Genomic DNA, 27,598 nt, shown 5'->3' with positions numbered 1-27,598 from the left:
CAAAAAAACAGCACAAATTTATATTACCTGTTGTGGCCACAATTTTGGTCATTTGTGATGCAACAAGGGGTGTGGACATCTGTTTGCTTGGGCTTCGTGCTGTTAGAAAAATGTTCATGGCGGCACAAAGGTGACATCTGTTTTCAGCCTTATACATACAAGATCATACAGCAGGCTTGCTGGAACAGATTCAGGACGTGCTGGATGTACTGCATCTGCCAGGGCTTGTTCTCAGCAGGGACATTCCTTTCCCAATTGGGATCATCTCTTAATCATGTTCTTTCTGTGCTCTCAGGGGCCCTGCTTCTGCTTGCTACAAGTTGTGTTGTAGCATTTCCCCAGTGACTTCTCCAGCCCCTGGTTTCCACCCATGAGCCATCCCTCCCCAGGGCCCACTTGCACTTGCCATGACCTTTCCCTCCCCAGTACCTGCTGACCCCCTGAGACCTATGTGCCTTACATGTAGATCTGTTTGGATAATGTGGAGAAGGGAGGGTGCAAGCCAGTGCAGCAGTGTGCTGTGCATTACTATATGTAACCCTGTCTGACTGCCCATAGTCACTACCTTCCCATCCCTCCCTTGCAGCTGTCCTGATGGGCATCTGTCTGGTGTCAGTCACCTATGGGGCACTGGTCTGCAACGTTTTGGCCATCCAGATCAAGTATGACGACTACAAGGTCCACCTGCGGCCCCTGGCGTTCCTCTGCATTGTCTTGTGGCGCAGCCTGGAGATCTCTACCCGTGTGGCTGTCCTCGTGCTCTTCTGCACTGTCTTCAAGCACTGGATTATCCCCATAGCCTTAGCCAACCTGCTGGTTGTCTTCTTCCTGCCATGGGTACAGTTCTGGCGGAGTGGCACGCAGTTGCCTGACAACATCGAGAAGAACTTCAGCCGGGTGGGCACTGTGGTGGTGCTGTGTTCTGTTACTCTGCTGTATGCTGGCATCAACATATTCTGCTGGTCAGCTGTACAGTTGAAGCTGGCTGACAGGGACCTTATAGACAAGTCACAGAACTGGAGCCGCCTGGCCCTGTACTACAGTGTGCGGCTGGTGGAGAATGCCATCCTCCTTGTCCTCTGGTACCTCTTCAAGACAGATGTGTATGAGTACATCTGTGCCCCACTACTGGTGTTGCAGCTGTTGGTGGGCTACTGTCTAGCTATCTGCTTTATGCTCTTCTTCTTCCAGTACCTGCACCCATGCCGCCAGCTCTTCAGGCATAATGTCTCAGACTTTCTGCACTGTGTCTGTTGCCAGAAAATGGTGTTGGCAGAGCCTGCAAATCTTGAAACCCCATATGAGCCTGGTGTGAGGCACAGCATTGTTTGATGTGCTCAGCAGAGGAAAGATTCAAGCCCATGACCTGTGCTGAGATAGTGACTGAGGTGCAGTGCTAGCCAGGTGTCTAGCTGTGATGTGCCTGTTTACAGACAATGTTGGGGGAGGAGAATGTTGGCAAACATTTAGCAATGCCGTGATTTGTGAGGAGGATGGTCGTCAGGCTAGGTCCAAGGACCCTCACAACTAACCATTTGCACAAGGTGAGCTAAGCTGAATTCAGGCAGAATTGCCCTGGGCTGCCTCTGCTGCAGTGCTCTGTGCTCTGAACTCACTGGGGCCTGTGACCAAGTGTTGGTTGTGCCCTGGGGATGGCTGTGTGGAAGAGAGAGGAGAATCCTGTCTCTTCATGCTCTTCCTCTAGACAGTAGCTTTTTACTGAGAGGGACAAATGTGGTCTTTGTTGTGACATCCATACTCAATGACTAACATACATGCACATCCAAACCCCTCAAGAAAACCTCTCTTGGGACAGGAGGCCAGTTGCTGTGAATGTTGCTCTTCCAGAGCTTGTTCCCCACTAACACCCTCCATCAAGCACTAATTACCACCAAAATGGGTGCCTGCACTGCAGTGGAGCTTTGCAGCTCTATGTAAGTCCATGTATCCCTAGACACCACCACAGCCCCATGCCTGTGCCTGGCACTGCACTTCTCAACTCCACATTGGCAGAAGGGAAGCCCTTCAAGATCACAACCTGCCCCAACCCATGGTGCTGTCTTACTGGTTATTACTGTATAGTTGTTAACCTCCAAAAGGATGAATCTTGAAGTTGAGGTGGTGGTAAATGTTTTGTGTTGGTTTTAAAGGAACTGATCTCACTGCTCTGGCTTCTATCTCTTTTGTGGTTGGTTTCACATGTTTGAACTTGAAAAGGCTGAGGGATCCAGTGATCCACTTTTAGAGGTTAGAGAGAGAAGAATTTTCCCCCCTTTTTGTTCCCTTGTTCTGTCTGTTTCACTGTGCTGCAGTAAGATCCTGGACATGTCCTCTTTTTTAGCCTCCTGTCCTCCTGTCTGGGCAGGTTTTTAAAATGTAAGCAAATGTCCAGGTTTTTGCTCTGCTTCTGGCTTTTTCCAGGCACTTCAGCTTGGCTGCTTGGGTCTGGGGGCAGCGGGGCAAAGTGACTGGCTGTCTGGGGATCACATGCTCTGCGCACAGGCCTGGCAGTTGCTTGCAGGCAAGAGAGACAGAGAGAGAGTGTGTGCATGCAGCCACATGCGAACTGTGTGGGCAGCAGGGCTTGGTGGGGAGGGCGACTGTGGGTCAGTAGTGAGGGGCACCAGCAGGGCTGGTGGGGAGGCAGTGGGATGCGGTCAGAAGTGATGGGCACTGGCAAAGCTGGGGGGCAGGGTACAGTGGGTCAGGACTGAGAGGCTGCAGCAGGGTTGGGAGAGCTGTGGCTTAACAGTGAGGGGCTGAGACAGGGCACAGGCATATCCCCACCCTCACAATCATATACTCCTTCCCCCTCTTCTGCCCCTCCGCCCCCTGCTCCCCACAAGTGTCCTCTTTTTTGATACTGAAAATATGGTGACCCTATGCTGCAGTATGATGTATGTAGGTCCCTTTCTCTTTATGTTAGTAATGTGTCCAGACCAAACCCTGGATCTTGGAAACAAGGATCAAGATGCCAACAGCTCCTCAGTTTCCATACAAGGCTGAAACAAAGCCTCAGACAGAAAGCTCCCTGTATTCTGGGAGAGGTGTGGCTTCAGACTTAACTAGTAAGATACCCATCATCTACAACATGATATTTATAATTGCTGTTTACCAGTTTCCTTCCTCCTTCCTGGTTATGTCTCTGGAGGATGGAGCATCCTCTTCTGGGAGACATGTGGAAACGCAGTCTCACATTTGCCATTAAGTTAAGACCCATAATGAAATGAAATGTCATTATCCCACCGTAGTTCAAAGGAGAGGGAATCCCCACGAGCAGAGAGATCAGAGCAACAGAACATGTCTCAGCATGTGGTTCCATGTATATATGACAAAGGTGGGGCATGTTGTCCATACAAGCCATGGCAGGAGTGCCCAAAGCCTATGCAGCTGCCAGAGTTCAAAGCAAGCTGGAGTGAATTTCTCTATTTCCAGACTTCTGCAAGGTAAGTGCTACATGCTGTTCCTGCCAGCGGGGCTGAGGTCACTTATCCCCATGAGCAGAGGCCCTAGAATTTGCCCCTGACAGCTGATAAGCCAGAGACAACAAAGGAAGACTAAACACAATATCAGCCTTGTAATCCTAACCCCATTGCCCTCAGCCCTAGCTGGCTTAGCATCCACTGCTGCTGAGGCACAGCCAGGAGAGTGTGGCCTCACTTCCACCCTTATTCCAGCAGAAGCAGAAGCTTGCCTACCCATGGGCTGGTGTGGGAAATTACTCAGCAGCAGATGGCCAGAGGCAGGTTTCACTTTGAACCACCATGGCTGAGAGTGTTAGAGGAGGCTGTTGCTACAGAGGGGTGTGGAACAATTGCTAACTTGCCTAACTTGTTCTTCTGGTGAGACAAAGCAGAGACCTGCAGCCTACAAGAGCAGCTGGGCTTATCACTCATGTGGTTAATGTCTTCTGTATTACACAAACAGGCACCCTGCTAATTAGCTGGATTGCCTCAGCTCTGAGGAACACAGATAGTAGAGTTTATTTTAGCCAAACCAGTGGGGCAGAGAGACAATAGATTAGTCAACATGGTGGGAATTCTGCCAAACACCCAAAAGATGTTGAAAATGCAGGGATTTCCATTGCCAGGCCCCAAAATGCCATAACAGATGTCAGATGGGATCACAGTGGGGATGGTATGTCCTTTGGGGAATGGATATCTGAAAATCTAGTTCCTTCCCTGCTGAACGAGTCCTCCTGGAATGGCAGGCATTCACTCAGAATGGTCTGGAACCACAAGCAAGGTACTGCTCTGTGCTGAATTGATTCACTGAATGGGTAGAGTGTTTGGAGAGAAGAGAATAGCACCTGTATATCAGTAGCACTGTAGAGAGTTCCTGCTCAACAGGGATGCTTTTCATTGCTGCACTCCATCTCCAGCAACAGCCTTCTACTAGATTTTATCATCATCCTGACTGAAGTAGCTGTGTAATGTATATACCTGTATTGAGAGGCAACCCCTCTATCAGACAGCTTTTAGACCAAGAGAAAGCAGATGTGTGGGGTGGTGATAGGTGGGAATTACCTGCACAAGCAGAAAGAGTGGGTTAGTGGCAGAACCCCAGGTCCTGATTCCAAGTCCATGACCCTACCCACTGGCTCTCTCCTCCAGTTCTGTTCTCTGACTCAGTTTCTTGAGTCCCATTGACATCTTCAACTAGCCAGTTAGTCTGAGGATGGTAAACCAAGATCCTCAAATGCTTGATCTTAAGAGCTCAGCATGTAATTTGGGGACATGGGACATAACATTAGACCCTTGGTCTTTCACTTTCCCAGGGAATCCCCATTGTGGAAATCCAGTTAATCAACTCTTCCGCTACTCTCAGGGACAGTGTCAGGATGCCGCATGGCATAGTCAGTAATGACAAGCAAGAACTGGTGTCCACTTGCACTTTTGGGCAGAGGGCCCACAACATCTAATGTGATGTGCAAAAATGGCTTGGTGATGACCAGCATCACTCACAAAGGCACTTTGGGGTGTTTCTTCTGGCTCACCCTTTGACACTTGGGGCAAGCTACGCAAAATGGTTTGACTTCCTCATAAAGATAAGGCCATAAAAACCAGCAGAGAAAAGAGCCTCTGTCTTCTCCTTCACTGGATGTCCTCCCAGGGGGTTTGCATAGGCCAGGCTCAAAAGACTGAGACACCATCATCTGCACTATCCCCTTCTCGCATGCCCTGTTTAATTCTATATAAAAGTCCCTTCCTGACCTAAACCGGGGTAAGCTGTCACACAGATCAAGGTGAATTACCTCCTGCTCTCTCTCCTGCTAGCTCAGTTTCAAATATAGATTGAAAGGCCAGTTTCTCCCTTTGAGCCTCCTGGAATTGGGTACTACTTGTGAGACCCTCTGTATCAAAGGTATATTCTTCATAGTCATTGACTTGTTACGTCTCATCTTCTCCAATCAGACCCATTTGAGTCCTGCCTTTGGACCTGATTATATCCAGAATGTCGTAAATCTTGTGCAAATCTCTACCCAACACCACTGGGTATGTCAGGTCCAGCACCATCCCTACTGGCATTTCTCAGGTGAGACTGTGTGCTGTCACCTGAACGCTTTGCCTGGAGTAAATCGAGGCTTGCCCATGCATGTAAATCATCTTTATAGCACTGTAGACTGTTTGTGGGGTACCAGGTCCACCCTTACTAGGGTTTGTACACACCCCATGTCCAAAATAGCTTGTACCAGTCTCCCAGCTACACTGACCATGACTGTGGGTTTTTTCTGGGTAGCATCAGTTGTGGCCTTCCCCAAGATGCAGTCCATCATTTCAATCTGGGGGCCCTCCTGTGGGGTGGGTCTGCTCCCCTTTGGTTCTGCCCAAGATTTAGTAGAGGGTGGATATGGTTGGGGGCCAGCAAAACAGTCCCTGGCTATCAGCCCCATTCTCCTGCAGTGGAAGCATACTATTCCTTGTGGTGAAGATCTCCTTGGTTCTTTATTCTCCTGTTCCACCCTCTTGGGCATCCTGGAAGTGGCAGGTTGCCCCACTTTAACAATCTGCTCCCTTGGTGGGTCTCCCTGGGCACTATCGAAGTCCTCAGCAAGGCACAGGACCTCAGCCAAGGTCTTTGGGCAATGACATTGAAGCCACTTTTGAATATTTTCCTTTAGGTCAGAAAGGAATTGCTCCATGAGGATGCTATCATGTATCTCTTCCTTGGACGTAATTGCAGGTTTCAACCATTTATCCAAGATGTCCTCCAGGCTTTGCAGTCTTCTCTTGGGGATTGTCCTCCCTTCTCTTCTTCATCCTAAACAGTTGGTGGTACTATTCAGGGGTGATATCCAACTGTTACAGGATTTTATTTTTAACCTTATAGTCTTGAGCATCTATTCTCAGCATCAACCAGTAGGCCTCCTGAGCCTAACCAACAAGGAGAACTCCCAGCTTACTAACCCATTTTTGCTTTATCCAACCCTGCCAAGACTACCACCTATCTTCCCAGGTCATTTTTGGAACCTTAAACCCTGTCATGTTCCATTGGACCCAGTCTTGCTGTTGTACTACGTTCTCATCCAACACGATCTGTCAAGCAGTCTGTTGTTGCTGCTGCTGTAAAATTTGTCCCATTAGAATCAGGGTCTGTCAAAAGGCATCCACCCCTGCTATTGCCCCTGGTTGCAGGTCCTTGACTTCTTCCCGGGCTGGGACTGGGTCTAAGTTCCCAGCCAAAGCACCAAATTGTCGGGGGTAGGTGCCGTATGGCTTAGGCCATCTCTGACCTGACATCTTACCAGAGGACTACATCAGGATGTGGGTCAATGCTACCACAGCCACTCCTCAGTGTTATCTTTATTGCCTGCCACATCTTTGATCTTCTTTAAAGTTGGGAGTTGGTTATCTTGGCTGATTAGGTTTGGGCCTATTGGAGTAATTTCTAGGTTGCAGGAGTTTCTTCATGGGGCTCCACTTCACCTTACACTTCACCCTTACCACATCCTAAATGTTATCCAATTTCTTCTTTTGGGCCATGACTCCTTGTCACAAGTATGGCAGTCTTTCCAGTGCTGCCAGGATCCTTGTAATCAGTTCAGTAGAAGTCCACCAGCAGCTCAGTCCTGTTTGATCTGCCATTCATTCAGGGTTCATCCCCTTCTATTAATTGACCAACAGCCTTCAGAAGCAAATCAGCTTAAATAAATTCCCTTTATTCCTTTACCATCTCAAAAGGTGCATCATCTGAGGTACCTTCAGTCAGGATTTATCCCCTTTTAACAATTCATTAGCAGTCCCAAATGGAAATCAACTCAAGTCCAAGCATTCATTAGGAGTTGATTCCCCTCTTTCAATTCATTTAGCTGTCCGTAATGGAAAATCAACTAAAGAGATGAATTCACATCTGGATGGCTCTACTGCCCCGTCCATGGAAGGCTCAGGCTCCCATGCCACACATCACCCATCTCCTCGGGTGCCTACTTCAGCCTGGGACTTCAATCCTTCTTCAGGCAAGCCATCCCAGCATTCTGTGGGTGACCCTCATGTCCTTTGGTAGTCCTCTGACCACTCATGTCTGTTGTCATGCGCTCCTTCACCACAGCTTGCTGCAGGCTGGTGCAAACAGGAGAATCCGGTGGCTTCTTCCCTCCTCAGACACTGCACTCTCTCCTTGGCTGCCCCTCTCCAGGGCCATACGTACTGCTCTGGGCTCCCTCGCTGCCAATCCAGATGGAGCACTCTATGAAAATGCAGCAGGGTGCTCCTGGCTACAGCTCTGCTCTTTCTCTCATCTGAGGTAAGTATGTGGTGATTGTGATCTCTGGGACCTCCTCTGTGCCCAGCACTTCTCCCTTCACACCCTCCCATTTAACAGATGGAGAAACAAAGGCAGAGATGGGCATCCAACATCTCAGTAGCAGGGCTGGAAGGGGTCTTGATGCTCAGTTAGTGTAATCTCCCCACTGCTTTGCAAAACCACTGTAACAGGGAGCTGTTGGTCCTCATTACTTAAGAACAGTGAAGAAAGAAACTTATCATGCCTGCAGCGAGGTGATAGGAAATGCTGACGTCATCAGCCGGTGTTGGGAGCATTTACGGTATCTGTAAAACAGCAACATTGATAATTGAGAACAGGAAATCGCAAAGATAAAAGGGGAGATGAATGAACAGGAAGTTCCCCGGAAGGGGAGCCTGGAGCTGTAGTAATTTGACTACAGTGCTAATTTTCATGTGGAGGCACAAGAGCAATGGAAAGTAACATCTCTCAAGGACGGAGGATATAGAGGCGTTGCCCGAAGCTGGGGGTTGGTGAACCCTAGCCAAGGTAACAAGAAATAATTAGAGACTTTGTTATAAGTTACTGAGTGAATAACCAGTCTGGAGAAACTTATCTAATTGTGCTTGACCTGAAGTGGGGAAGAGTACTGACAGGTGAAGAAGCTATTTTTGTTGATCTTTTCTTTATATTTTCTAATGGTTATCAATTATGATGGCAATGGTATGAATGGGATGTGTCCACAAAAGCCGAGAACAATTGTATCTATTGTGAAGTGAGCAGACCTCTGGTCACACAGTTATTAAGCGAGTTAAAAGATTACTTCACCACAGCAACCATATCCCAGAGTTGCCTGTGTGTTCTTTTTTAAATTAACTCCCATCAAGGCATGGAAGAGGAGTAAGACATGGGAGAGATTCTGAGTCAAAGTCTTTCACTCTTATTGACTTAGGAATAATACCCGCTCACAAACATATAGCAGGACCATTCTCCACCGGCCTCCTCTTTCCAGCTGCAGTCATCTGGGAGATGGCATTCTCTCGCTTACCTCAGACGTGAGCTCATTCTTGAAGACTCCCTACTTGACTCAGAAATCAGCTCTCAAAAGCATTTCCACATATCCTTAGAAACATTAACCCAGAATGAGCATGTGCCTTTTACCTCACTTGACTAACTGATCTTCCTCCAGCATTGAGGTAAAATTGAACAATTGGCAAGTAGGCCCAAAGTCATGGCAACCCACTATGTCAGGCCTGAAGCTAGCCTCTTGGGGCATGTGTAGGTGAAACAGGGGCCCTAAATTGAAGCGGTGGGTGTTTAAAAACACCACTTCAATTTAGGACCTTTTAAACCTCTGTGTCATGCACACACCACACTTACCTGCCTTACCTGCCTTTCCGGCAGTGGGGAGGGAAGAGCAAGCTGCTGGCAGGTGGAGCGGTCCATGGGCTGTGGGGGGGGGCTGGTGCTTCCCTCTGGGGCAGCAGTGGCCCGCCCCTGGCAGTACCCACCTGCAGGCACCCAGCTCGGGCGGTCCCAGGGGACGCCACAGCCGCGGAAGGAAGCACCAGGCCCCAACGCAGCTCAGGCCGGAAAGCAGGCTCGGGGGAGAGGGGGGAGATCAGACTACCTGCTTTTCTTGGGCAGAGCCTGCCTTCCCGAGCTGCTTCCAGGCTGCCTGCAGGGCTTCTTGCAGAGACAGTGAGCTGCGTGGAGCCCAGCGCTTCACTCCATGGCTGTAGAGGCAGTGAACTAAAACTCCTCAGAGGAGTTTTAGTTTGCTGTGCCCCAAGTCATTTAAGGTGCATTACAGCACCAAATTTGCTACAGTGGCTGTAATTAATGTACAATATGCCACCGACGCGTGCAAACACCGACACCATTGAAGCGGTGCAAAAGCATGTAGCCTGCTTTAAAATGTCATGCACACATGCCCCTCATTTCATCTACACATGGCCTTAGTCAAGGGTATAATTCTGAGCCTGGCTAGTGATGTCCTTATATAACCATACAGCCTGTGGGCCCAATGCTGAGATATTACAGTGATGACACAATTCAGGTATCTAAACAGCAGACAGCTCTGAATGAGAAAACCCTGAAAGAGGGTGCCCTGAAAAGGGTGATTATAGTTTCATAGTTGGTAGGGTTGGAAGGGACCTGAGCAGATCATCGAGTCCGACCCCCTGCCATGGCAGGAAAGAGTACTGGGGTCAAACGACCCCAGCAAGGTGTACATCTAGCCTCCTCTAAAGACCGCCAGGTTAGGAGCCAGCACCACTTCCCTTGGAAGTTGGTTCCAGATCCTAGCCGCCCTGACTGTGAAGTAGCTCCTCCTGATGTCTTGTCTGAATCTACCCTCTGCCAGCTTGTGACCATTATTTCTAGTCCCTCCTGGTAGCACTTGGGGGAACAGGGACTTCCCCAATGCTTGCTGGTCCCCTCTGACTAGTTTGTAACAGGCCACTAGATCCCCCCTCGGCCTTCTCTTGTAGAGGCTGAACAGATTCAGGTCCCATAGCCTCTCCTTGTAGGGCCTGCCCTGCTGCCCCCTGATCATGCGAGTGGCCTCCTCTGGACCCTCTCCATGTTGTCCACATCCCTCCTGAAGTGCGGTGCCCAGAACTGGAGACAGTACTCCAGCTGCGGCCTGACCAGTGCCGCATAGAGAGGGAGGATCACCTCCTTGGACCTGCTTGAGATGCATCTGTGGATGCACGACAAGGTGCGGTTGGCCTTCCTGAGCGCATCCCCACACTGTTGGTCAGCCTCATCCTGGCTCTGGTAAAGCTGACTATCTGGCTATCCAGGAAGAAGGCTCTGGCCGGGAAGGCTCCTGGTGACCTTGGGGCATTTTTCCTTGGTGTCCTTCATGTGCGTCTCTGGGAGGAGCACTGCTGGGCAGTAGCTGCCAGCACTCTACCTCAGTTTGAGAGCCGGTAGGTGCTGTCTGGGGAGCACTTGTTTTGGCCCTTTGACCTTGCACGTGCACGCCCTGTTTTCTCTTTTGTTGTCCCCAGATAATCTGTTGATGTTTTTATGGCACTGGCCGCCTGAACCCAGTGGCGGTCCCTAGATTTTTAAGAAACCTCGACGACAACGGACATTGGAAGAACTCTTCTGGACCTCCAATCCCAGTGGTGACCCTAAGACTTTTTGCGGCAATCTGCAAAGATAAGGATATCAGACAGTCCCCACACTGTCAGCACATGTTCATTTTGGCATCAATGATGACTCCAAGATCCTTTTCTTCTTCTGTACTGATGAGAAGGGAGTTCCCCAGCCTGTAGGTATGCTGCTGGTTCTTCCCCCCCAGGTGCATCACCTTGCACTTGTAAGTGTTGAATCCCATCCTGTTCTCATCCTCTCACCCCTGTAACCTGTCTAGATCCAATCGCAGCCTATTCCTCCCTTCTAGCGTGCCCACTTCCCACACTTCTTAGTGTCGTCTACAAATTTGAATGGTGCTTTTTACTCCCCCATCCAAGTCGCTGAGAAAGATGTTGAACAGTGCGGGCCCGAGGACTGAGCCCTGGGGGACCCCACTGCCCACATCCCTCCAGGATGAAAATGACCTATCCACCACCGCTCTCTGGGTGCGGCCCTCCAGCCAGTTAGTGACCCATTTGACTGTGTAGGTGTTGATACCACAGTCCCCTAGTTTTTTAATGAGAATGGGGTGAGAGACAGTGTCGAAGGCCTTCCTGAAGTCCAGAACAACTATGTCCACTGCTACCTACCCCTGCATCCAAAGTTTTTGTGACCTGGTCATAGAAGGCCACCAGGTTGGTCTGACAGGACCTGCCTCTAATGAACCCATGTTGGTTGCCCCTAAGCATAAGCTCTCCTGCTGGCCCCTTGTGGACATGCGCCAGGATAATTCTCTCAAAAAGCTTCCCCAGGACTGAGGTAAGACTAACTGGCCTATAGCTTCCTGGGTCCTCCTTCCTGGGTGGTGAATTCCAGCAGGCATCTCAAAGCCCTTTGAAACGCTGCAAGAGGCAAGTGCAGGAACAAGAAAACATTCCCTGTGCTACAAATTTGCAGCGTAGGGGCAAAATTAGACCTCTGGGTATCCTGGGTTAAAAAAAAAAAAACTGCAGTGGAAAAAAAGTGGGGTAGGGCACAGTCCCCTGAGGCAACCAAGGCTGGGTTCTCTACAGAGATGCTCTGGTAGCAGCCAGATCATCTCTATGGCTGGCCTTTGCCCTGGTGCTGAAGCACGCTACATGCCTGTGCAGAGAGGGCAGTGTGCCAGCCGCAGGGAGCTGGACCCGGATTCCAGTGCCGATAAGTGGTGGGAGCAGAGCTGGAAGAGCGGGGAGGGGACCATGGGGGGGACCCCTGTCAGTCCCACCTGCTCTGCCAGCCCCCCTGATCACTGCCCTGCCCAGCCCCATCCCCTGCCTGCCCCCCATGCTCCTCCATCACTGCCCCATCTGGCCCCATCCCCCGCCTGGCCCCATCTCCTGAACCCCCCCATCACTGCCCCCCCTGGCCAGTTGGGGCCAGGAGGACATGCTTTGACAGTTCAAAGCAGATCACCACACCTGGAACATCTTCTGGGAGATAGCTGCCCAGGTGGCTGGGCAGGGGCACACATGGCAGTAGCGCTGCATGAAAGCCAGCTTTGTAGCCACAGTCCATTGGCAGCTAGCGCAGAGGGGCAGATGCCTCTACTGGCTCTGCAGTCCCCATCCGGGTCTGGCAGGTGTGCAGCAGGTCACAGCCAGGCAGCAGCCCCCACTGCCAGACTGCTGCAGTGGGTAGCGGATGCAAGGAACTTTCAGGGCTGCTTCAGCAGTCCAGCTGGCACAAGGGGCAGTGTCCCCAGGTACCAATTGGCTGGGCCCCAAAAGCTGAAAGCAAGTAGCCCTGAGCTACTCGACAGGGCAGCTTTTCGTACTGATGGGGCCAGGATAGGGCAGCTTTTTATACTGCTGGGGACAGCACAGGTGCCAGCCCCAGGCTCTAGCTCCCCCTGGCTGCAGATCCAAAAGAAGCCAGGCAGGGTTATTTTGCCCCAAGTGGCCCAGTTTGCCCCACACCAAAGTGCATGTATGGGCATATGCACTGAGGCAGAAAGCCTCAGCTCAAATTTGCACTGCTTCTATTTGAGCTGCTGCAAGTGCACATACCTGTATGTGCGGATGGTGCTCCTTAAATATGCTCCAATACCGCTAACCACAGGTATTCAGGTATCAGGGTCAGCCCTGTTTCAATTAAGAAGATAGCTTAAACAATCACAAAATGTTCTTGCTTTTTGTTTTGTGAAGGGATACTCAGTAGACTTTTGTAAAGCAGCTAGTATTCACTTTGGATTCATATATGGCCGATTCAGGGGACAGTGATTCAATTTGGTGATTTGAATCGCTGTCCTGATTCAATTTGGCTGAATCTGATTTGGAGATTTGGCTGCTGCTGAATCTCTGAATCAGCCAGGCCAGGCCCATGCCCTGCCCCTCTCCCAGCCCGGGAATGGCCGGCCCAGCTCCTGGCACTTGGAAAAAAAGCCCCGGATCAGCAGGTGCTGCTGGGCAGGGGTCACAATCCCCAATGCCCCACATTGCCCCACACTGCATGGGGGAATCTGCATGAGCCCCTCTGACCCTCCTTCCCTCCCCTAGCCCCCACACAGGTACCCAGCCCAGGCTAGTTCCGGCCCTTTAAGAACCTCCCCCTGCAAAAAAAACCCTGAACTCACCATTCCTGCCAGGAGAGGGGCAATCCCCACTGCCCCATTGCCCCGTGCCACGTGGGGCGTTCTGCTTGAGCCCACAAACCCCCAAGGCTGCTGCAGGTGTGGTGAGTCATGGGGGTTTTCTCGGCTTTTTTTTCTAAAAGGGCTGGAGCTGTCCTGGGTGGGGCAGCCATGGGTGTCTGGGGGAGCAAGGGGAGGTCTGGGGGGGCTCGTGCAGAGCCCCTCATGCAGCGGGGGGCAGTGGGGATCACCTCCCCCCTGGCCCAGCAGCACCCAGTGAGCACTGGGGCTTTTTTTTTAAGTACCGGGAAGCTGGGGCAGGTGGGGTCAGCCATGGTCCCCTCCACCAGCCCCTGCTCCCCTGCCTCTAGTACCTACCAGTTTCGAGTCAGCTGCAGATCCCTGGTGAAGCCACCAGGGACTGTCCAAATCATCAAAGCTCTCTGAATCTTTTCCAAAGATTTGGAGAGCTTTGAATTGATTCAGACCTTTAGATTGGTTCCCTGATTCGATTCTGATTCAGAGATTCGGCCACCAAATCGGGTCGAATCTCTTCCGAATTGAATCACCAACTGAAGCTTCGCACAGCCGTAATACTCAGGTCATGTTTCTAGCTTTTCTTTGGGTTTTATTCCCCCACCAAAAACTGTTTTATTCTCATAAACACTGAGATTTTTTACAAATCACCAGACTACAGGAGTTGGAGCTTGGAACAAGACAGCAAAAAACTTTTGCAGGACTCACCATTAAAATGCACCTGCCTTTTTGTCTTTGTGCCTCTGTTGAAGTGTGTTGTTTCCAGTTGGCAGATAGACCCTCCCTGGGGCAAAAGTGTTAAAAGGTTTTTGAACATGTTCTGGAGGAGCAAAACCGGCAGATGCTTCAGGTGCTCCTTGGTGCTGCAGTTAGGCTCTTTCTGAGAGAAACTATTCTGAACTAATAGAAATTGCTTAGTATTTCCTTAAAGAAAGCTCTGGGGAAAATCCCCTGTAGCTCTGATTCCATAGGCTGGGCAGGATGCCTGAGGTCCCACCGACATCATAAAAACCAGTGAAACAAGAGAGAAAGAATCACAAAGTTGCAGAGAGTTAGGACAGAAGCAGAACAGGGAAATCCACCTGGGCTGACAAGACATAAAGCGTGTCTGGAGCACAGATCCTCACAGGAAGATGGGGAACTGGGTGGTGAACCATTGGTTTCCAGCTCTGGTGATCGTAAGTGCTTCTTTACATACAACCAGCTAGGTATTCTTTGTGGACCAGGACTGTAGGAAGAATGTGTTTTTAAAAAAAGATGTCTTATGTGAGCTGGTCATGGAGAAATAGCAGATACTGCTAATTTTTCATGGTCTGAAAGAAGATTTACTGAATAAAATAGTTTTATGAAGGTATAAAAGGTTAGGTTTTGCCTGATTCATGGCACCATTAAGTATGTTTTTCATTTTAATCATGGAACTTTAGTAGCTAAGCAGGTACTTAAGCTCAGTCGTGAATCACTGCTTAACAAGCTTCCATGTTTCAGGTCTTCTCTAAAAAAGGGATAAATAGCTTGGGCGTTTAGACATGATCTGAATCTTGAAACAGGGAGGAAAGGGCAATGTCATCTATGGTGAAATTTCTTTGACTTATATCAGGGATAAATTTGGTCTGTGGTCTTTTGGATTTAGATTAAAAACAGGAATTTGTCTTTATATTGAAACTATGTGATGAAAATTGATGATACTTATTACATAGCCATAACATAATTCCCAACTTTTACCTTGTTTTGTGTCAGGGAAGCTTATGTAATCAGACAATGAATTTCTCAGGTTCTTTTAAATTAAAAAATAAGCAAATCTCGATTTCTACAATATGAACAAATAGCAAATAGAACTGAGCAAATACAGTAAAAGTTCTGTTAACCAGCATCTTACAAGCCGACATGCTCTACTAACCAGCATGCTGGCTTGTAAGATAAGGTGAACCCGGAAGTGCCCGCTATGGTACTTCCAGTTTCTCTGAGCCCACACGGCAAAAGCAGCCTGTGCTGTGGAGCTCCCACGGCCCAGGGGCATAACAGGCTGTGTGGGGCTGTGCGGGGCCTGCCTCCCTGTCCCATGGGGCCTGCAGGAGGGGCAGCAGGAGGGACAGCAATCCTGTGGAAGGGGCGGAGGGACACCCCAGATGCAGCGGGAGAAGTGGCGACCAGGGCCACTCAATATTTGGTTATCTGGCATCCCCCATTCCCAGGGGATGTCGGATAACAGAGCTTTTACTGTAGTAGGATTTCTATCACATGGGAAATTCCAGTTTTCAGCTGACATCAGGCCAGAATATCAAAATATTTTTTAATGGGAGGAAAAGTTCTCAATATTTTTTACTTCATGTTGATATTTTTATCAAAACAGTTCTCATACACACACACACATATATAGGTGAATTGAACTGAATCAAAACATTTTATCTGAGTAAGTCTCATATGCCATGGTATCTCACAGGCATGGTTTAGGTGCTTTAGGTCCTCATTCTTCTCTAAGGGCCAGGCTTTCCAGCTAGAGTCATGTCTCATCTATATTGCTCATGCTGAAGACTTCAGTTCAATCCACCCAAATGTTTGTGTCTGTGTTACCATGACCCAAAACAAATTTTCTTGAAAGAAAATTGTTTGCCTGATAAAAAATAATTTTCCTGAGATAAAATTGCAAAATTTTAGGGAAAAAATGTGATTTTCTAGAAATTTTCTTCATTTTCTGGTAAATACTGATTTTACAAGAAAAAATTCAACACACTGTACTTAAAACAAACAGTGCTACAAATAGCTGATATTGGAAATGTACACATCGCTTGGTGCTGAGCAACTGCCTAAGTTGGTCACTGTTGTTTTTGTGTCCTGACTGGACAAGTGAAGAAGTAGCCACCCACTGGATCTCTACAAGATGCATTCACAGTGTGCTGTACAATCTGAAATGTGGCTTTGGGAAGTGCTGATGTTTCTTTATTTCTTGGGAGTATTTGCTCTTTTAAACCTGACTTGTTTGTGGAAAGCAAAAACAATTGAGGGGCAACCAGTCTGGTTTCTAATTTGAATTAATATTCACAGATTTTTTTAAGATTCTTAGCTCAACTTTTATTATATTTAAGGATTACTTCAAAGAAAAATGACAAAGAACATTCTCCTCAGTAGTAACCCCACTGCCGTGTTAAATATTTTCTCTTTTTCCTTTTCCTCATTCTTGACTGCTACACTGCAATCGCCTAGCTATTTCATAAACTTTCACCTGCTTTTCCATTTTTTCCCCACCTATGGTTATGATTTTCTTGCTGTAGCATTGCAGTACTTGCTATGGAAAATAGCCCATAGCCTTTGCTGTCAAGCAACAGAAAAGACTTGTTCTTAAATCAGGTCCACATACCCAGCCAGACCCCTGCTTCTTCACAGAGCCTGAAGAGCACATTTTGTCTGGCACTAGTGGTTGCACTGAACTTAACAAGACTTCTCCATGGGCCGTGACCCAAAAGTGGGTCACAAGAATATATGAAAGGGTCGCAAACAAACTTTAAGAATGGATTCTCCTTCTCAGGAGAAAAATGTGGGAAACTGGCTTTTCCCTTGCAAGCTGGCAGAGATCCATGGAGCTGGGGCCTGAGGGCAGTGGGTTAGGAGTGTGGGGCACTGGGTCAGGACTAACCACTGATGTTTACAAAAGGGCCCTGATACAAAAAAGGTGGAGAACCACTAGTTTGAGTTATGCACTTGTTTAAGTTCCTTCTTGACCCCTTGCTGAAGGGCCCAAGTTAATGCCTTGTTAATGCCTCATTAATGCCTAGTAGAATTAGGGGAAGGTTTGCTTTCTTTAGGCCTGCTGAATTTGGCTTGAGCAAAGTAATGAACAATAATTGTTATAGCAAGGAAGCTTTCTTTAAAAAAATGCATTGTTTTTATTATTTCTCATCAGGCTGATGGGTAGCATAAAGGTATCTCACCAACAGTACGTAACTTGTGTGTTTTGGTAAGATTTTTTTATAAGGCTCAGATCCACAAAGGTACGCAGGTGCCTAACTCCTAGGCAGATGCCTAATGCCTTTGAAGACTGGGCTTTAATGCTTCCATTCTGTTTTCCTTTGACCCTGCAGTTTCCCACGCAGAGACTTCACTGGGAACATCTGAATTCCACTGAGAGATAATCAAATATTAATTCCCCTTAATTATATAGTAACTTGTAAGTATTTACAGGTTCATGCCAATTATTGTGTAACTACCTGCATTACTGAACAACATAAATAGCGATGCAAAATGAAAGGGGTGATCTTCAGCTTCTAGTAACGATAGGGGGAGGATCAGATTTCTGTTCCCAGTTGTGGTGGTGAAAAGGCAGTTCTTGCACCACAGCTAGTAAGGTCACAGAAAACAGAATTTGGCCCAGGCTGATCCTGCAGCTGCTTCTGTGTGAATAAACCCTGCGCCCAGGAGATTGCCTGTGTGAAGACAGGGACAGGATCAATATGTAATTTAAGCAGCCAGCAGTCACTACCAAAGCACAGAGATTTGATGCGGGATTTGTCCCTGGGGGATTTCTGCTTGCTTAAGGTAGTAAGAGAAGTTAGTACTTTGGGCAGGTGCAGCCCTGACAGCATGGCAGATAGAAGCCCCCGGGCATATTCACAGAGCGGGGACCAGTTGAATACTGGCAGTGGCTCCTGCCCAACAGCTTCTGCCTAGCTGTGCTCTGCCAGGACTCAGGGATGAGAGCAGAGATCAGTCTCTGTGACCTGTTCAACTCTTGTTCTTTCTGCGTAGACAGAGACTACAAACACCAGCAAGTGCCACTGCCTGGGGAGAGTGGAGTGGTAATGAGGTGGGAACTAGGTTTAAAGCAAGCAGTTCCTCTCATCTAGACCTGCCAACAGCTCTCAGCTGGCCACAGAGTGTCTGTTACTGACTCTATCTGATGGGCTGGAAGGGAGCAGTGTGCACTGCATTGTCCACAAAGGATGGACACATATGTGTACCCACCCCTGCCTTTCCCAAAAATACTGGACAGCACTGCTTCATTCTGGTTGTCAACTGAAGCCCAGAGCCAGATTACAGCCTGTCTGGGCCCTATGGGACAAGCATCAGCATCAGCTGGACTTTCTATTGGTTCAACCACTGCTCTAACAGAGGCTACACACCCTAGGTCACAGGGAAATGAGCAATGGAGGCAGGGCCTTACTCCATTCACTTCCAACCAGAGTAGTCCTAGACAGGCCATGGGAACTTGCCTGCCTCCCATGGTTTGCCAACATAAGGAACATGTGAGAATGAAAGTTCCTTCAGCCTGCTGAGTTCTGCATCCTCATATGAACTCAGCATCCCACTCCCCATGACTCAATAGGAGCTATGAACATTTGTGTTTCAGAAAATCAGGCTCTTAACCACGTGGATGCTGCAGGGCTGACTTTTTCTCAGAGAAGACCAGTGTGGTGCTGAGCATTCACAGCTCCTGTTGGTTTCAGGGGAGCCACTGGAATGCAGCACCTCAAAAATCAGGCACAAGGTTTCTCAAACAGTGGCACTAGCATCAGTGGGTTGATCTGACATTGCTGCTGTGAGTGACTGACTGCTGCATACCTAGGGGCAGTGATTACGACCTGCACCTGGTACAAACTGGCACTAGGCGTATTGTCCTTAAAGGAGCTTCCTGCTCTTCCCTGTGGAGGATTTGGCTCTCATGACTGTGATGTTACATAAGGGCTTCTCTTTAAGGTTCAATGACTTTTTTTGTTTTCACTCCCTCCCCCTCACTCACACACACTTCACTTTGGGGACATTGTCTCCTATGTACTATAACTTCTCTTTCCCCTTCTCTAGGCTGCTTGGCTGGGCATCAACATTTTCCTGTTTGTGTATTATTTCCTGATGTTTGACATGGATGAGAAGTTCTACTACACCAGAGAGATCCTTGGGGTAAGGATCTCTCTTCTCTTCCTCTCCTTCCTTCTTTATCTCTTCCTTCCTTTCCCCTGCTGAGCACTTCAAAATCAGCAGGGAGTTTGTTTCCCACTCCAGGGGCAGGAGACCTTCCCCCTCACACTCCCACTTCAGGCTGGAGATAGGCCATACCCTGCCTTACCCTCCAGGCAAACAGGGAAGCTATTCCTAGGATCCCATTGTAGCCAGTCTGCTGCCATGCACAGGAGTACAGCCCTCAGGGGCAGAGCACCTACTGCAGTTGAAGCAGGAGAGAACAGAAAAATCTACCTTTACCCTAGATGTGTGCAGAGCCTTAGGCCAAATTACAGCCAAATTCAGACAGTTGTGAGCAGTGACAGCAGTTACTTGTGGGCACCCAATGTGTGAAGCTGGTGCTGTCCTTGGATGCCCTTACTCACTTTTTGTCCTCCTCCAGTCAGCCCTGGCATGGGCCCGGGCATCTGCAAAATGCCTGAACTTCAACAGCATGCTGATCCTGTCACCAGTGTGTCGCAACCTGCTCTCCTTCCTGAGAGGCACCTGTTCGGTGAGTGACGGGGCTTCCCTACCCCGCCTCCTTGCCCTGCAAGCATACCTGTTCCCAAGGGAAGAAGTGGGTGGGGTAAATCCTAGCTTTGCAAGCACTCATTGCCATTCAGATCCAGATCCAAGCCCACACATGAGATCACACAGTTTTATAGTTTCATAGTTGGTATGTTTGGAAGGGACCTGAGCAGATCATCAAGTCCAACCCCCCTGCCATGGGCAGGAAAGGTTGCTGGGGTCAAATGACCCCGGCTAGGTGGTTGTCTAGCCTCCTTTTGAAGACCCCCAGGGTAAGAGTGAGCACCACTTCCCTTAGAAGTTGGTTCCAGGTCCTAGCTGGCCTGACTGTGAAGCAGTACCTCCTGTTCTATAGCCTGAACCTACTCTCAGTCAACTTATGGCCGTTATTCCTCATTACTCCTGGTAGTTCTTGGGGAAACAGGGGCTCTCCCATTGCCTGCTGGTCCCCCTTGCAGACTGCCACCAGATCCCCTCTCAGCCTTCTCTTGTGGAGGCTGAACAGGTTCAGGTCCCATAGCCTCCTCTTGTAGGGCCTGCCTTGCTGCTCCCTGATCATGCGACTGGCCCTCCTCTGGACTCTCTCGATCCTGAAGTGCAGTGCCCAGAACTGGATGCAGTACTCCAACTGCAGCCTACCTAATGTTCCAGAGGGAGAGGATCACCTCTTTGGACCTGCTTGTGATGCATCTATGGATGCATGATAAGGTGCAGTTAGCCTTCCTGACTGCGTCTCCACATTGTCAGCACATATTCATCTTGGAGTCAATAATGACTCCAAGATCCCTTTTTGCCTCTGTGCTGATGAGAAGGGAGTTCCCCAGCCTGTAGGTATGCTGCTGGTTCTTTCTCCCCAGGTGCATCACCTTGCAATTGTCAGTGTTGAAACCCATCTTGTTGTCATCCACCCACCCCTGTAATCTGTCCAGATCTAATTGCAGCCTGTCCCTCTCTTCTTGGATGTCCACTTCTCCCCACATGTTAGTGTCACCCGTGAATTTGAACAAGGTGCTTTTCACCCCCTCGTCCAAGTCACTGATGAAGAGGTTGAACAGTGCAGGCCCAAGGACCAAGCCCTGGGGGACCCCACTGCCCATGTCCCTCCAGGTCGAAAATGACCAGTCCACCACCACTCTCTGGGTGCGGCCCTCCAGCCGATTAGTGACCCATCTGACCGTGTAGGCATCGACACCACAGTCACCTAACTTTTTTAATGAGAATGGGGTGAGAGACGGTGGCTCCAGAATATTTTTACTGCCCCCAGGGTCAGCTCTGAACATCCTGAGGGATTTCTGCTCTGGTTTTCAATTGCTGAACTACCCTCATGACTGTGCTGGTAGCCCTCTTTGGTGCACACAGCAGGGGAACTCTACCTCCCAAGGATGCCAGGGGAGGAGGAAAGGGAAGAGGCCAGTGGTCCCAGCTTCCCCACAAGCCCTGGCATCTACTTGATTTACTCATTGCCACTCCCAGTGCTGCTTCTTCCCTCTGGATAGACTAGAGCAGTGATTCTCAACTGTTTTTGTATCAGGACCCATCTGTAAATATTGATAGCCAGTGCTGACCCAGTGCCCCTCACTCCCAACTGGCTGCTCCTTGTGCCTAGGCTCCAGCCCCACCCTCCATGTGGGCAGGGGTGGGTGTATGGGGAAGGTGGGGTGTGTGCGGGGATATGGGGGCCTCAAGCAGCCCCTTGGAGGCTGAAACTCTGCCAGCCCTGGAAAGGAAAAGCCACAGTTTCCTATGTTTTTCTCCTTTAAAGGAGAATCCATTTTTAAAATTTGTTGATCCATTTTTAAGGTTTGCTCATGACATTTCATATATCCTTGCAACCCACTTTTGGGTTTAGAAATGCTGGACTAGAAGCTCTGTGCCCCTAGCCCTCTCTTCCTAAGACTTTAGCAAACCAAGGCTAAACAGGCCCTGTTTGTAGCAGGCCTCCTAGCCCTTCAACTCCAGCCGCCTTTTCCTTAGTTTAGTAAAGTCTCACATCCTAACCAACTGTCCCTCTCCCTTCCTGGCAGACAGCACCAGGCCTGGCTAGGCTGCAAAAAACATAATGAGCAAGGAGCTTCGAGGCCCTTGCAGATGCCACCTGGAGTTTGAAGGGAGGTTCCACAATAAGGGGACAACTCAGTGGCATACATGCCTAAGTGGCGAGACAGGGCACACTGGCTAGGGCAGCTGTCTGGTGACTGGGGACTGATTTTCATACACAACCAGGGGAATTCTGGTTCCTATGGCTATTCGGTATATAACACAGGTAGACAGGATGCAACAGCTCTATCACACTTGTTAAGAACACTGCGTGTAACCCTGTATAACTCCGTTGGTAGCCACACCCATCAGCAGCGGGCAGTGACTCCAGCTGTCATGTTACACTTAATGCAGTGTTGCTCTACGCTCTGTGAGTTGTGTGTGCAGCAAGCTAGGCATGGAACCACACGCTCCCTGCTGTGAAATAATGGGCACCCCAGCACCTCACCCTGTCCACTCCCAACCAATCATTAGCCATGCACCTAAGCCTCTGGCACCTCTGCCCCCCTGATCTGCCTCTGGCCTAGGAGGCTCCTGCTCCCAGCCTGAGAGCAGTTCTAGCGGGGAGCTATCAGGGGCAGCGGACAGGCCCACTCTTCAGAGGGAGGAAACAGCTGTATCTGATCCCTCCTGTTCTGTGCAAAAATGGGTCCATCTGTTCCCCACATGCTCCAGTGAGGAGAAGGACAGTTCTCTCCCTCCATGGACCCAGAAACATCTCTGGAGTGACATCTTCCTTACATAGGGGCATGGAAATCATAGAGGGACATGGAGCTGCAGCAATGAAGTCTCCTTGCAGGCAGCGCCCTGGGCTGGTGGGGACCAGCTCTGCTCTGCTTGCCCCCCGGGTCTGTTCCCTGGAAACATCCCTGTTCTCACTGACCCCCTCCCCCCAGTTGTGCAGGCGGACCATGAGGAAGCAGCTGGATCACAACCTCACCTTCCACAAGCTGTTGGCCTACATGCTCGCCATAATGACAGGTAACTTGAGTCCACATGCTGCTGCTACCAACCAGCAGATGCAACAGCTGGTCCAGTCTGAGCACAGGCTGAGCTTGGTCTCCTCTTGGAGAACTTGGCCTGGATTTAGTACACCAGAGATGGGGGCCATTCTGCCTCTTGCATCATTGACTCTGGGTGATGGTCTCCCAGAGAGAAGGTTTCACTTTCTCTCTCTGTGCTGCTCAGCTGTCCACACCATCGCTCACCTGTTTAACTTGGAGCGTTACAATGACAGCCAGCAGGCTGCAGACGGGAGCCTCTCCTCTGTCCTCTCTGACCTGCACCAGGATGGAAGTGACAAGTGGCTAAATCCCATCCACTCCAACAGCACGGTAAGTGCCTGGAGCCTGCTGTGGGAGAAGTGAGACCCTGCCACAAAGCCCAGGGGTATCATTCTGTGCTTTTTTGTTCCTTTACAGATTTAATGTCCCATTCCCACCTCTCACTTCCATACTTATGTCTGCTTCTGTACAGACTCCAGCATACGTGACTTTCACCAGCATCCCAGGCCTGACTGGTGTGATCATCACCGTGGCGCTGATTCTTATGATTACTTCCTCCATGGAGTTCATTCGCAGAAGCTATTTTGAGGTCTTCTGGTACACACACCACCTCTTCATCATCTACTTTGCTGGCCTCGTCATCCATGGCATTGCGTAAGGCACCACCATAAGCTGCATTCCCCCAGAAAGCTCTAGCCTCCTCCCCCTCTGTTCTGTGCTTCCCAGTCAGTCAGCCACCTGCTGCATTCCTATCATCTCCCCTCACTGAACATCTGATTGCCACCCTTGTTACCAAACAGGCATCTGCCTTGTACACACCCACATACATATGCTCACCCTAGTCCAGAATCTGAATGACACACTTGCCCCGCCTCCTGTTCTTCTCAGCTGTTCCCCAGCTATCACATGCTTCCTTTTTGTGGCTGAGCACTTCCCCTTACCTTAGCTGGACAGTGAGGTCTCAAGGTCCCTTCCTGCCCTACCTTTATTTTGATGAGAGCAAAGCAAGGAGGCAGGGCTGGGTCAGGAGAGCTGGACTGACACTTCTGTTCACTCCCAGTGGTCTTGTTCGAGGGCAGACAGAAGAAAGCCTTAAGAAGTACAGCCCCCAGCACTGTGCACAGTACCTTGTATACAGGGATGGGAGAAGCACACACCACCACTGTAAGGAACCAGAGTTTGGGGGCATCCCAGCAGAGGTAAGGCCCCATGTAGACAGTGGCTAACACAAGGATAGCCTGAGTGTAATAGACCTCTCCCTTCTCCTCCCTGATGGGTATAAAGCATTCCACTGACATGCATATGGGAGAGATTTTTTAACCCTTATTCCTTCCACTTCCTGCTGCTCACCCCTCCCAGTATTGCAAGCTACCTCCTGTCTCCTAGAGAAGCATCTCACATCAAACCCATCCCAGTCCTGCCATAGCTGCCTGTCTTCATCTGAGTGGGTTTCTAACACTGGTCCTTATGTTCTCATGTCATCCTATACAAGGATATAGCCACAATCTTGGTAGCAAAAGGGACATGTTTCCCAAAAACTATACAGGAGCATTTGATATGAGAACCTCCCTGCAGGGACACCAGGGTCCAGCACCAGGTTACCACTTGAGGCCCATCCTCTCACTACTGCTCACTCTGTCTCCACAGTCCTGGAAGTGGGTGTTGGCACCAATCCTCCTCTATGTTTTTGAGCGTGTCTTACGTTTTTGGCGTTCTCGACAGAGGGTTGTTATAACAAAGGTAAGTGGCTGGCTACATCCCCTACTCCTCAAGGGTATACTGTTTATCTGTCCACCCAGCTACAGAGCCAAATAAATAAGTTTTTCCCCAGCTATAGAAGGGTATTAAATAGTGCAGTGGCTGGGAGTTTGGGCCTATCAGTCTGGCCCAGCAGGAGTGAGAATGAAAAGGGGAAGGAAGATTGGTTGTTGGAATGCCTGTTCTCTTCTATTCCAGCAGGATGGGGTAGCACCGGCAGCGGGGAGTTCTCAGTCATTCCAGTCTCGGCCAATAGTGATTAGCAGTGATGTTGCTGTTCTGGGGGCTGAGAGATGCCAACTGTTTCCTAATGTGCCTTTCCCCAGGTTGTCATGCACCCATCTAAAGTACTGGAACTACAGATGCATAAGAAGGGCTTCAACATGGAAGTGGGACAGTACATTTTCATCAACTGTCCTTCTATCTCTGTCCTTGAGTGGCATCCTTTCACCCTGACCTCTGCACCAGAAGACAACTTCTTTTCTGTCCACATCCGGGCAGCAGGGGACTGGACAGAGAATATAATTGATGCCTTTCAGCAGCAAAAACCAAAAATACCCAGGTAGGCTAGGGTGGCTTTAGGGTCAGGAAGCCAGTTAATCTGTACAGTTTTGCTTTGTGGTTCAAAGGTAGGTGGCATCCTCCTGTTACCCAGAGCCTGCCTTATCTTGCCAGGATTGAAGTAGATGGCCCCTTCGGCACAGCCAGTGAAGATGTGTTCCAGTATGAAGTTGCTATGCTGATTGGGGCAGGGATTGGGGTCACACCCTTTGCCTCTGTGCTGAAGTCAATCTGGTATAAGTTCCAACAAGCAGACCAGAGTCTCAAAACCAAGAAGGTAACCATAGTGATGTGGGAAAGGTAGGCCCTACACTTCATTAGGCCTTCCACCCCAGAAGCCTCGTGTGTGTTTCAACTGCATCTCTCCAAGTCAAATACATCCTTGGGTATGTAGCTACAGCCTTCCTGGAGAGTGGATCCTTTTTAACGCACACACTTCATCCATCTCTGCTCAACTCCACTGCACAGCTCTGCTACCCTTAGTAAAACATCTCTCTCTCTCCCTCCCTCTCTCTATCATTGGGTCCCAGATTTATTTCTATTGGCTCTGTCGGGATACGGGTGCATTTGCCTGGTTCAATGATCTGCTTGCATCACTGGAGCAAGAGATGGAGGAATCTGGCAAAGCAGACTTCCTGAACTACAGACTCTTTCTCACCGGGTGGAACAATAGCATTGTGAGTCACAAACACATGCATGCTCTCATGGTAGGAGTGGGAAAACAATCTGACACAAGAAGCAATGGGAGAGAATGTTGCGTCAGAGATGTGGGAAAGCACCATGTTAAAGACTACTGGGATTAAAATGTGTACCAGACAGGGCTTTTACCTCTAAGTCACCCACCAGAGCAGCAGTGATGGGGATCCAGGCTTCATGCTGTCTGATAGGTTCCAGACATTGATAGGATGTCTGCCTATACTAATAGTCATCTTCTGTCACTCCAGGCTGGCCATGCAGTGCTCAACTTTGACACTGTCACTGACGTGGTGACAGGCCTGAAACAGAAGACCTCCTTTGGAAGACCCATGTGGAATAATGAATTCTCTGCAGTGGCCACTGCCCACCCCAAGTGAGTGTCCCAGCATCCCACGGCTTGAGCTGGATGATCTAGAAATGTTCCATCGAGCCATCTGGCCTGCTCATACAGTACACCCACCAAGTCTGAATCTCCTGCTGCTTCCATAAATTGAGGTGCCAAGCAAGGGGCCTTAGGTGCCACATACTCCACACCACCCAGCTGATTGAATTGCCTGAAGGACTGAGGTCATTGTACTATTAAGAGAAGTTTTTTTCAGCTATACAGGTGCTAGCACCTCCACTGACTTCAGGTAGAGTTGTGGCTTGCTCTAAACTTAAGAGACCAGAAATTCTAGGACCTTCAGTTGGACAGTGAAAAAGTTTCCTTGAGGGAAACAATGCGAAGTGAAGCTGCCCTGCACGGTCACACTTATTCCCACCTTCCCCACACAACAGTTATGCCCTCTGGACACTGTAACAAGGCCAGCCTCCACTGAGGTAGAGGTGATGGAGGAAGGGGACGCTGGAGAAAAGTGCAGACCTCTGAGTTCTCTTTAGGTTAATTTGTTGCATTAATATTAACCACTGCAATAGAAATGGTTCTGTATTCCTTTTTATGGGCTGCACCATTCACAGGGTCCATTACTAGGAGGGGTACAAGTTCTAAGGCAGCTGAAGCCCAGAGCCATAAGTTAAACAAATGATTTAGCTAGGGCATTAATGGCCTTCTGTTCCACGCAGGTCTGTGGTGGGTGTGTTCTTATGTGGGCCAGAAGCTTTAGCAAAGAGTTTGCAGAAGTGTTGCCATCAGTACTCCACGCTGGACCCCAGGAAGGTCAAATTCTACTTCAACAAGGAGAACTTCTAAGCTGAAAGAAAAATTTGCCTAGCTCTGTGGCACCACGGCCTCATTGGGAGCAATCTGATCCTCCACCTCCATTTTGAGAACTGAACTTGGCTGCTGCTAAGGGCACACCAAGCAATGCTACTGGAAATGGTACCATTCAAACTATGCCTTCCCCACTGTTAAATATGAAGGACATTCAAGATGTGACATGGCATCCCTCCAAGGGACAAGCACTTGAGCTTTATGTACCAATGCTGCCTATTCCCTGTATGCCCCAATCTTTACAGGCCCTTTTGGGATGAGAAGAGTGGGCCTTCTCCATTCCTAGAGATTGCTCTGCATTGGTTTTGCATGCAAGGAAGGTGAAATTAACTTTCTAATGGAATCTGTTCCCTTTCAAAGTTGATTGTGGCACCAGCACAAAGGCTCATATTGATTATTAAACTTGATTTGAATGCA

At 49.2% G+C, this 27,598-nt stretch overlaps 2 protein-coding genes across 9 annotated transcripts in view; both read left to right on the top strand.

The window, feature by feature from the left end:
* XKRX (XK related X-linked) overlaps nt 1-2,162 on the top strand; it is a 19,372-nt gene extending 17,210 nt beyond the window's left edge. For all 3 annotated transcript variants that reach the window (XM_090061297.1, XM_090061296.1, XM_090061294.1), the window contains exon 4: nt 587-2,162. In XM_090061297.1, coding sequence (XP_089917423.1) covers nt 587-1,332 — 746 coding nt within the window. In that variant the 3' untranslated portion in view covers nt 1,333-2,162. The remainder of the gene's footprint in view (nt 1-586) is intronic.
* On the top strand, nt 1,410-27,598 carry NOX1 (NADPH oxidase 1). Of its 6 annotated transcripts, none has more exons than XM_090061291.1 (14): nt 1,414-1,544; nt 10,740-11,009; nt 19,250-19,345; nt 19,788-19,898; nt 22,849-22,933; nt 23,141-23,286; nt 23,429-23,610; nt 24,017-24,155; nt 24,604-24,696; nt 25,041-25,276; nt 25,390-25,552; nt 25,806-25,952; nt 26,220-26,344; nt 27,034-27,598. In XM_090061291.1, the coding sequence occupies exons 3-14, from the start codon at nt 19,298-19,300 to the stop codon at nt 27,158-27,160; spliced, it is 1,602 nt and encodes a 533-aa protein (XP_089917417.1). In that variant the 5' UTR covers nt 1,414-1,544; nt 10,740-11,009; nt 19,250-19,297; the 3' UTR covers nt 27,161-27,598. The 6 variants fall into 6 exon arrangements, with proteins under 6 accessions (XP_089917414.1, XP_089917419.1, XP_089917417.1 ...); XM_090061292.1 differs by lacking the exons at nt 1,414-1,544; nt 10,740-11,009 and adding exons at nt 14,504-14,634; nt 17,533-17,618 and having other exon boundaries at nt 19,792-19,898; XM_090061290.1 differs by lacking the exons at nt 1,414-1,544; nt 10,740-11,009 and adding exons at nt 14,504-14,634; nt 17,533-17,618.

This window comes from Crocodylus siamensis, chromosome 8 (assembly GCF_052110815.1).
Source record: "Crocodylus siamensis isolate JL-2025a chromosome 8, ASM5211081v1, whole genome shotgun sequence".
In the NCBI taxonomy this organism is placed as follows: Eukaryota; Metazoa; Chordata; order Crocodylia; family Crocodylidae; genus Crocodylus; species Crocodylus siamensis.
This window is presented reverse-complemented; position numbering and strand designations above follow the sequence as displayed.

Coding starts and splice junctions, on each gene's coding strand:
- NOX1 (XM_090061288.1), top strand. CDS start 1,494: ATGGTCGTCAGGCTAGGTCCAAGGACCCTCACAACTAACCATTTGCAC. Junction 24,697..25,040: donor AGAGGGTTGTTATAACAAAG/GTAAGTGGCTGG, acceptor GCCTTTCCCCAG/GTTGTCATGCACCCATCTAA. Junction 26,345..27,033: donor GTGGCCACTGCCCACCCCAA/GTGAGTGTCCCA, acceptor TGTTCCACGCAG/GTCTGTGGTGGGTGTGTTCT.